The sequence below is a fragment of the Watersipora subatra genome, chromosome 9, assembly GCF_963576615.1.
Source record: "Watersipora subatra chromosome 9, tzWatSuba1.1, whole genome shotgun sequence".
In the NCBI taxonomy this organism is placed as follows: Eukaryota; Metazoa; Bryozoa; class Gymnolaemata; order Cheilostomatida; family Watersiporidae; genus Watersipora; species Watersipora subatra.
In genome coordinates this window covers 11,775,929-11,787,266 of record NC_088716.1, presented here as the reverse complement: position 1 = coordinate 11,787,266, position 11,338 = coordinate 11,775,929, and the positions used below count along the sequence as shown (strand labels likewise).

At 36.5% G+C, this 11,338-nt stretch overlaps 1 protein-coding gene across 2 annotated transcripts in view; it reads right to left on the bottom strand.

The window, feature by feature from the left end:
- Positions 1-8,383: 8,383 nt before the first annotated feature.
- Positions 8,384-11,338, bottom strand: part of LOC137403777 (macoilin-1-like) — a 31,297-nt gene continuing 28,342 nt past the window's right edge. For both annotated transcript variants that reach the window (XM_068089815.1, XM_068089816.1), the window contains exons 13-15: positions 10,662-10,763; positions 10,179-10,332; positions 8,384-8,958 (exon numbers count right to left, since the gene is read on the bottom strand). In XM_068089815.1, coding sequence (XP_067945916.1) covers positions 8,826-8,958; positions 10,179-10,332; positions 10,662-10,763 — 389 coding nt within the window. In that variant the 3' untranslated portion in view covers positions 8,384-8,825. The remainder of the gene's footprint in view (positions 8,959-10,178; positions 10,333-10,661; positions 10,764-11,338) is intronic.

Sequence of the window (11,338 nt, the reverse complement as noted above, 5' to 3'; positions counted from 1 at the left end):
CCAACAAAAGTGCTGTGTCAGCAAGTCTTGAACTATCTCTGATTTTCATTTTTCTGCTAATAGCAATGAAGATGGTCCTGAACAAGGTTTTTCAACCGAGCACCAAAGCTGTCTCAAGTGGTACTTGCACTATCGGAACATGTGGCCTCAGAAAAAAAAGTGTCCAGCCAAGCAGCCACCACACAGCAGATTCCTCAAGGTCAGTCACTGGTGTTATCAGCCCAATGACAAAGCTGTTGCAGACAACACAATGTTTTTGATGATTGAAAGTCGTAGGAGTCGCACACGACAATGCTAGAATTAGAACCACCCTTTTAACAAGTCTCCATCATAGGCGGCGCCTGAAAAATTGTCAAAAATTTATCTTCTCTGTGATTGTCTCTGTAGCAGAAAATTTATCTATATAAATTACTCTTCAACTTAAAACAGGGAGGAATTCTTCCTCAGGGCAATTTTGAATATACAAGGGGGGAACAGAGAGGCCTCTGATTTGTTAAATTCTTAATTTATGTCCTGCAGTGCCGTGTGAGTTTGGGTTTCATCATTTAACATTTTGGTTTTATCTATAACACTAGTTGCTAATAATGAGCTACTAGTCAGAACCCAGATATATGTGAACACATCCATCCAGATTTTGATTGGATAGTAAGTTAACCTAGTCATATACCAGGTCACCGCCATGCTGAAGGTCATGTATTGTTAAATACAAAAATAATAATATGTTTAGAAGTGTGTAATAAAATGGGATTATAATTTGTATCAGTCGTTTTTAGTCATGTGGCTTAAATGTGCGTGGGAATCAAATTTATGAGAAGGTATAAGGGGGAACTGAATGAAAAAGATTGGGAACCCCTGACTTAAAGGGTAATCTCCCATTATTGATACTAATATGTTTGGCAGTCTTGTACACCATGAGAGATTGTCATGAGTAATGAGTCTGCCATAATTATTCCGTAATGTGGAAGAGTGGTGTAGTAGTCAAAGCGTTGGTCTGCAAAACAGAACACTCGAGTTGAATTCTTGTGTGTGGCGATTTTTTTCCTAACGTTATAGACAGACAGACAGAGCTCTTAATATAGTAAAGATATTTTTCAAAAAGTTTTTTTTATAAATATATGCCATTATTCTTTGTGTATCACCACTACTTAGCAGTTAAGTCGTCTAAATACAATGCCACTTGAACTTGTTATGGGTTGAAATGGAGCACAATTGCTGAGAATAATTGCTAAAAATGAAAAATTGCCAAGTCCAATAATTTGGTATTGGAAGGTGCATCAGCGTGGCTCGTCTCTGGTGTTTATACTCAAGTTCAAACTAGAATGTGTTATTTATAGGACACGCTTCACACTACCCTCACAGGTCGCTTCCCTGCCTTCACAACCAAAGGTGAGAAGACAATTTCAAGTTGACAAGCTTGTTGTATTGCCGCTTTTCCAGAAGCTAAAATACACCTACATATGGCAAGTAGATGATTGTTAAATTAGGAAATTGCATGTAAGTACAACACAGAGTATATTAGTAGAGTCAACTGTATAATTGCTTAAAGTAGATACAATTGCATAAGGTAAATACAACCGCATAAGCAGGCCTGTATTCCCTGGTTGCAACTTGGGGTGGCAAATGTTAGGTGATTAGTTATAAACACCTGGGAGTTTGGGGGCGGTATAAACCCCCTAACGGGATTGGGGGCAGCGCTCCGAAGCTCTGTACCTTTTAAGCACCAACAACCCTCAAAGTTTGCAGAGATGCAATCAATTGTAAGCATCAAAATCTACATAAATATATTGTTTATGGTTCATGGTAGGCAAAACATTAATTTTTCTTTATTCAACGAACGATAATAAAATTACGATAAAAACACATAACATTACAGATTTCTGTGAGGAACATTGACAGAACAAGAGCTATTACTTTTTTATTGCAATAGCTCTTGTTCTGTCAATGTGACCATGGCAGAAATCTTTCACAGCTAATTCTGTGTCTATTTCAACATCTTTATATATGTGTAATATTAGAAGATCATTTAGACAAGCCGGCCCCATCGTGCTCCTCATCGATGTTTTGATTCGGTTATGTTATCATAGGGGAAATGCAAGTTTGGAGGTTTTCTTCTCCTTCCCCACCACAAGCAATCACGTTCAGTTTTTAAGTCTTAACAAAATCACACAAGATCACTCATTTGGCGAGATCACCACGGAGACGATATAGAACGCTAGTTGCTAGTAAATTAGTTGTTGGAAATTCCAAGTGAATGAGCTTAGACTGCAATCCTTAGTGCTTAGCCACCAAAAATCACTAAAAAGTTGATGGCCTGGCTCAGCCGGCCAGCCCCCCCAGGGAATACCAGGCCTGCGCATAAGGTAAATACAATTGTATAAGGTAAGTGCAAGTCCATAAGGTGAGTACAACTGCATAAAGTAAGTACAATTGCATAAGGTAAGTGTATGCGCAATTGCATATGATAAGTATAATTGCATGAAGTAAATACAATTGCATGAGGTAAGTACAATTGCATGAGGTAAGTACAACTGCATAAAGTAAATACAATTGCATAAGGTAGGAACAAGTTCATTAGTGAGTACAATTGCATAAGGTGAGTACAAATGCATAAGGTAGGTGCAACTGCATATGGTAAGTACAAATCGTGTAAAGTAAGTATAATTGCATAAGGTAGTATAAATCGCATAAGCCACAAACAATTGCATATCTTGCATTTCATCTTCATATTCATAACACTCAACTTCTTAATGTAATCATCTCTGCATCCATTTTATATTACTTACAGATGTTTGTGATGATGAAGCCATATTTGGATGGATACAGGGAGCTTTGCAAGTTGTTAAAGAAGTTTGGCGGCACGATGTCTTTCGCAGTCGACAACCTCACTACGCTCCTCAAAGTCATGGACTACCATCTAAAGAGTGATCGTCATGCCCATTACGAACACATAGAGATGATGATAAAATATGAGACGACCTACAAACTAGTGCAGAGAAAGGTCAGTTGAACCACAAAATTAAAAGTCTAGTTTTTAACCTCAAGTGGCTCAAACAGGCTGATCAAAATTCTGTTAGTTCAAAGTTTAAAAAAAATTTTCATCAAGAAAATAGATATATAAACATTAGATGTAAAAACAATAGTTTGACAATAACAGATTAACCTGGGTTCAAGTAAGGTCAAGAAACCACATTGATGATTTGTGGCTCATGTAAAAATTGTCCTCATCTATGAGTCAGTTAATGTCTGTTGAATTACTTCTTGTCCAACAATTCTGAAAAAAATTTTTTTCATCCAAAATATTATTAACAATTTTAATCCAGTACAAGACTAAAAAAATATTTTTTGTACATTCTTACACAATTTCACACCATAAATTGTACATTAAGAAAAGAAGGGATATATAAAGTACACTTAGTTTTTCATAAATACTCCATCAATATAGTAGGCTAGGCTGGACATATACCCCAATTGTAGCAGATCCTATCACAGATTCATTTCCTCAGATTTTTGCATAAAACAGTAAAGTGCAAAAACATCTAGTATATTTTATTTTGATAAAAAGTTGTTTAATGGTTGACTGCTGCAGATTACAAAAGAGAAAAATAAGGCAGTATGGCTGGGTTTTTTCACATCTTATTTCAAGGGTGCTTGTGTTCCAATTTTCCTTTGGCACCTGAAGCAAAAGATTCCCAAATTTTTGTTTGAACTCCAATTTTTCCAAGATCTGAGGCATTTACAAACCTCGGTTTGTACTTGTTTTTGCAAAGTTCTAGTAATGCCTGGCTTTTCTTAGACTATCACTCGCACCATCCAGAAGCTTCTATGAATTCAGTGTTGGTGCTTTGTCATTTGTTAAAAAACAAACGTCTTTCTTGATATACATATATTTGTATAGGCGACATACACGTTATTGCTCCTTAATCTGTCTAGATGTTAATGATTTTTTTATAATCAAAGCGTGCTTCTAGATCTCTTATCGGGCACTGAAAGCTTATCCAACATAGTCTGCTGAATAACTGCTCTGACGTCCTCATATCTACTATCTGAGCATTTGAGACAACCCTCAAGGCATTCATCTATAACCTTTTTCATTACACATACTGCTTGCCTTGTTCTAACAACTATTTTAACACAGTGCTGTTTAGTCACAATACGTGTCTCAGAATTCTTTTCACCAGCTGACCTATGCGTCACAAAAGTTGCAATGACATATTTTTTGTCTTTTGATTCATTTATATTAATATATGATTATTACAAGATTTATTTTATTTATTACTGAATTTGAATTTGGCTTACAAGCAACAATAAATAAGCCTGTTGTGCAACAAAGAACTGCTTGTTTAAATTTTTTGAAGAAGTTGCATTGGCGCGTTTAAAAACATGGTTTTATGAAAATTGTGCTCACTCGTGTATCGGCTAGCACAGTACTAGTGACATCACAGCATCAACGGAAACTAGCCGTTTCATAAATATGTTTAGTAAAATTGCATTTTTATTGTAATTTGTACTGATTAAAGATAAGCGGAAAAGATTCTGGTACCAAGTCAGTACTCATTCTCCACCGGAGTCAGTGTTTTCTACTAGAGTTTATCAAAGGACTAAAAAATGCGAACTCAAAATCAAAGACATCTACTATAGCACAGACAGCCTTTGACAGCAGCATAGCCAAGTACTACAGTTGGCTGATTACATCTATGGCTAGCATGGCCTTCAGTTCTCTTCCCCCTATACAAGTGAGTGCTATTGATTACAATCTCAATGTCCGTGTTCGATCTTTCCTGCTATAGCCATTAATATTTAGGAATAAAATATCTGCTTGCTTCGTATTAGATTTGATCTCGGAACCCCGTTTCCCAGGCGATTATCTTACCAATTAAGCTACGCTATTCATTAGACCTTATGAGCCGTTGTCAGTTAAAATACGCATAAGACTAAAGCTTAGTGACTCTGCGTTACACGCAATGTCACTTAAGCTTGCTCTCACAGCTCTTATTAGTAAGTTTAGCAATACGGATAGTAGCCTACTCAAATTAGTTATTAGCAGTGTGCCAGGCTAATGGCAAGCAAATACATTACCTGCCACTGTTTATAAGCTTATTTTTGATACCCATGCAATGCTGGACATTCCGCTAGTAATCTATATTGTTATTGTCAGTTGTGTCGTTTTGTTTGCTTTTTCTGTCCCAAGACAATCTTTGTTCTCTCTTCGGCTGGTTAGGGCTTCAGTTCAGTAAGCTGTTTCGGAATCGAAAGCCATATTGGCCCACATTTCATTTGTCTAACTAATTGCATGCACAGAATTCTGTGATTTACTAGAGTTGGCATATTGCAAACAGTTGCTATTGTAACACAACAATAAAAGGCTTTGACAGCCATACTAAACTTATCATTTCTGCTAATTTAACATTCATTTAAAAGCCCCCTTTTATTAACGACACATTTGTGAGTTCTCTTGAATGAATCTCAAATGAAGCTATTAATATAATAATGTTGATATTATGACATGAGGATATTAACTACGATAAAAATTGTAATTTGTGCACTGAGAACCACTCATTTCAATGAATCAAATACGCATAAATAACTTCTCATTCGTCGACTACAAAGACTTATGAACAGAGTGAGTGGTAGCTAACCTCCAGCTTGTATATATTATATTGTATATATAATATACATATAATGTATATTGTGTATATATAGATGTATATTATATATTGTATATATATATGACATATCATCATTATCTCTAGTATATTACTATTTTACAAATTATCTTCGAAATATCATAGTTGCTCACGACTGTTGTATGATATTCTTTCAAACAGTCTCTGTATATATATGAGCCTCAGCATTTGTTTGTCTCTGTCATTCATATGTCCAGATATCGTAATGTTTTAGAAACAAAAAATCCGCTTCGCAGTGGATTTGAACTGCAAACCTCCAGGTCTGCAGGCAGACAAGTTAACCCACCTGGCCTACTTGCAGTACAATGGATTAATTGAACATTTACTCATCAAATCAGTTAAAATACACACGCTTGACGCGCAACTCATGTCATACATAACATCACAAGCTGCAAGATTATATTGAAGATTTAGACAAGCTTAAGTTACTAGCTTAAGATACTCAAATTAGCCACTTTCCTAAGTTCGCCATTGGCTAATTAATCCACATATTCAATGGCAACTATATTACCTGCTACTTTTTATAAGCTGTTTTTTATTACCCGTGCAATGGCTGGCATTCTGCAAGTAGTACATATACTCCAACAAGCCGAATTTACAACGTTGCACGGGTATTAAAAAAGAGCTTATAAACAGTGTCAGGTAATGCAGTTGCCATTGACTAATTTGAGTAAGCTAGTATATTGCTAAACATACAAGAGCCGTGAGAGCAAGCTTTAATGACTTTGCGCGTAATACAGAGTGACTGTATATTTTAACCCAGATGATCACTATCTGCCAAATGAATCCATTGTATCTCGTGTAACTCAACTGGTTAGCTTGTTGCCTTGTGGACAGGAGGAACGAAATGAAATCGCCTACGATACAGATTTTTCATTGCTAGGTTTTAATCCCTATAACTGGACACAGAGTTTCACAAAAAGGCAAACACTGAGATTTATAGACTAGATGAATGCCCGGAGTTGCACGGGTAATAAATTAATTATCCAATGAGTTTGAGTTATCTGGCAAGCTAGTAAAATCTGTACTATAGTAAAAGTCAGGTCAGAAGCTAGCTTAATAAATGTTACGTTATGCGTAATGATCAAGCGTGCTAGTTAATAACCCCAAGCAAGCGCTTCAAGCGCAAGTATCATGCAAATATTAAAGGAATATTTGCAAGCAAACGGTCATTACATATATCAATGTGGTGACCGTTTGCCGGATGATTCCATTGTATTCTGTTTAGCTTTATGGCTAAGTTCGCCATTTCTAGATTTGGAGGTCACGAGATCAAATCCATTGCTGTGCAGATTTTTCATTGCTAGGTTTTAATCCCTATAACTGGACACAGAGTTTCACAAAAAGGCAAACACTGAGATTTATAGACTAGGAGAATGCCCGGAGCTGTCCGGGTGATAAGTTTTCGCAAATAAAATTTATTTTTCTTAACATATATAACAACAGTTACCATTCTAACTTTTCAACTTCATATCATGAGAAAAGTCTTTTGCGCAGGTTAAATAAATTAAGAGAAAACAAAACAACTGTAAAGGTTGGCAAATTTTTTTGTCAATCAACTGTAACTTTCAAACTTCATATGATGAGAAAAATGTTTTGAGCAGGTCAAATAAATCAACTACCGGTATAAAAGAGTTCAAATGTAAATGTGAAATAATTAACAAGTAGTAGCCAAATTAAGCCTGTTTTGCTACGATTACAATAGAAGATGATTCGATAATGGCACAATTAATACGAACTGAGAAAACAAAATAAAGATTGAATATGTTGAATTAATAACGATTCTCTCATAGAAGTGTGTGTATAAAAAAATGTTACTGTTCCAGCAGAAGTTATCCAACAAAACTTTGAATACGACAATACTGGCACAAATGTAAAAATGAGACACCGTACTGTCTCTGTCTGACCGAACGGTGAGAGAATGTAGAGGCTCTTCCTACACAAGATAATACAATTGTCCGCGTAAAAAGAATTGGCCTTGACCGCGATTTAGCAATTGAAACTTATGAAAAACTGGAAATAGAAGTTCACGGAAAAGCATTGTTTCATAGAACTAAGAGTTCAGTTTTAATTAATACGTCATTTTGGGTGTAAAAATGGAAAAGGGTGTATACGTAATGTAGTAAGAACGATTATTTGTAAGCGCTTTTGTAGTCTCGAGGTTAATGAACTGGATTGCAAACCTACAGTCCCAATCTTCGTGAGTTCAAGTCCAGCGAAAAGCGGAAGTTTAATTCCAAAAGTTACATAGCTATAGCTGGACATACCGTAGGACAGACAGACGGCAAACTTTGAGAAACAGATAAATAATTGGGTCTAGGCGAAGGGTGCTTTAGTCCAACTGTTTGTTACAGGAGTGCCTCAGTATAATCAGCAGCGGGGGTGGGCAGAGCGCGACTAACCAACTCAAGGAAATACTGAATGCCATAAACCCAGTTTACAATCGAGTCCAGGAGCTTTACAGTCAGTTTCGCCAGCTCAAGTGTGCATAGACATATTTATATACATGTATATACTTGACTACTTATTCTCATATTGACCTGATCAAGCTGAACAACATTTAAATTTGTAGGGAGTGTGTGTACATACATTTGGAAATAAAACTTTCTTCGTAGCATGCCTGTCCATGTGACCCAGTTCAATGACCTACCATATTAGAAGTAGAACAACTCCCACATTAGATATACTCATACACACCATGGTTTAATCTGCAACTTTATTTTTCCTGCCTAGTTTCTTCATGTTGTTAAAAATTATCAATTAAGAAATACCCATCGATAGCTTGAAAGTTAAAACACAGAAAGGAGCAAGTCAGCTAGTCAATTGCGATGCCCCAAAGCTTCCAAGTTGAACACTAATTATTGTACTAGTAAATTCCAAAAATATAAGAGGAAAGCCAGACACCCTGGAACCTTTCTCTTCACTACATAGACAGGGAACAGAAAAAAAAACTAAGAATCAGCCAGACAACTTATCCAAAGTCGTGCCTGCCAACGGAGAACGAGTTTCTGTAGAAAACTAGTTAGTTATAGAACAAGTGAATTGCAATGCGAAATACATTATGGAACACAGGAAAGCTGCGTTCTGTTTATGAGAGGGTGAGATCTAGGTGATGCTAGGTCAAGTTCCTTCAAATGCTTTCTACTGCGTAGTTGGTGTTCCGGGTAGGTAGTCCTTGGCCTGCGGATTAAGCTCAGAATAACCAGTATCTTCGCTTGCTGCAGTATTTGGGCTCCCAGACTCTCTGACCAGCCGTGGAGAAGTTGGACTAAACCTATGAGTGAAGAGGTCAAAAAGTATTTATATTTAAAAAGTAGGTCACTGCGTGACCTAATAGTATTAATCAATAACTGAGTGATCATTAACCCTTTAGTTGATAAAATTACATTTATGTCACCTATATTTTATGAAGACATTAATGTCTTCAGTGTCTGAATTTTTTTAAAAAGTTTTTTATGTAGGTCGATATATAGGACTAAGTTAAACAAGGGACTACTTTTAAAACGTAGACTGATAAATTTATTTCGATCGTGTTACTTTGAAAGCTATGAGAAAAACTGAAATGCTTTGGAGGTTAAAAATGGACTTAAACATGCCATAACAATGGCTTCAACTGAAGCCTGCTGCAACTGAAGAGCACTCTACTCATCCATCTAAGTATTTTTAGTCTTCAGACCAGGCTGTAAATCGCATTATAGATTAATCTGTGTATCAGATTTAGAACTTAATGCCTTCAAGAGTTTAGTTCTGATGATTTTGACACTCAATCTCAGGCGCACCCCATTACTAAAACTACGGCAACCACAAAAATAACAAACAAAAATTTTAATTTTGCTTTTATTACATGAAATGTTTCATGCTATTTAATGTCAGATTCCAAAGTCCAAAATACTTTTGCATACTTGTATAGAGCTCGAAAATCGCGAGCAGTTTTTATATAATTATACTAACTGACGACCCAGCACTGCACAGGTAACAAAATAGTTACATAATGAATTTGAGTAACTCATCTGGAAAACTAAAACCTTTACTAAAATCTTCGCTAAAACAATATTCTAACGTCAACAGTGCTAGTTATTAACCCCAAGCAAGTGCTTCAAATGTGAGTAACGTAACTAATATAATGACTATTTGCCCTTTCAATCCATTGTATCCCATGTAGCTAAATGGTTAAATGCACCACTTCTAGACCTGGAGGACCTGAGATCAAATCCAGTGACACGCAGGTTTTTCATCGCTGGATTTTAATTGCTATAACTAAACAAAGGGTTTGCCAAAAAAACAACCACTGAGATTTATATAGATTTAGGAGCTCAACATTGAAGCAAAACTAAGTTATCCAGACCACGCTCATAATTCGAGGCGTTTAGACAAGAGGTTTCTTCGACTTAATATTTCCAAAATAATTATTAAGTATTATGATTATGAGATGTAGAATGATGAGTGGAGAAGTCTATGAACGAGCAGAATTTATACATTGTGGAGTAGACTAACCTTGGAGAACCTGGCACGACTGAGTTAGGTTGGGGTGGGACACCGTGTTGAAATATAGGCTGCTGCTGTGTTTGTGGTTGAGAGATATAATGCTGAGCTGGACTCCCACCCGCACGAGGAGTACCGAGTTTAGGGGTTGTGTATTGTCCAGAGACTACAAGTACATGCGCATAGGGAGCATTCTGGCAAATACCTTCTAATGAGAGCTCAATCTATTCTCTGTAGTACACCCACTGTGATTGTTTACAACGAGCCTAGCAACCCATCAAAGAAATGGCTGGCTGGGGCTTACCGGTGTAAACGTGGTGGCACTGAGGCTATAATTAGGCCTTGACATTGAACACCAGCTATAAAACTTCCCTAAAAATTTATGAATATAAAACAAATGCATCTTTAAAAGCCAAATGGAAAGTACAAATGTGACGTGTGAAGAGGAATTGATCAATGTAGCAATTTAAATGTGGAGGCGATTTGGCAACGTACCGAGTGACTGATCCGTATACATAGATGAAGGAACAAGGGCTAAAGCTTCTGTTATATGGGAGCGTAGGCCAGCTATCTCAATGTCTTTGGCACCTATAATTTCTGCAATGAGACATCAAACAATATTGAAAAATTCTGCAAATTCATCTCATCTCAATATCTTTACGTAACCTCTCCCGCTCTCCTGCATGTGCATTAGGGTGATAACCTAATATACAAAGTAGCCTTGTTAGAACTATTTGCATATGTCTACAAGCTCCAATCACAGAAACAATGATAAGCAGAACATGAATTACAAAAACTATTTGGGTATTCAAACACAGCTAGGTGGACAGTAACAGCCAATCATAGCAATGATTACATTATGCCTTCAGATTCAGGTTACTCAAACTGCGTGTGTGACATAAATGCCGATATCCACCAATTTTCAGCAGATATTTATTTGCCTTTTAAGATGATATTAATAGTAACGGGAACGCTCCCTCTTCAGAGTTGAAGAAAAGTATTGAGGAGTCACATTTATAGAGGGGACATCAAATTTTACCAACTTTATTGAGTAATAACTTCTTCATGATTGGACTTAGACCGAAACCAACTATAAGTTTGCTTTCGTTGACCTGCCTTTTGGGCGATGTTCTGTTGAAACGCTGACAACTTCGTATTTCAATTGCTGATTT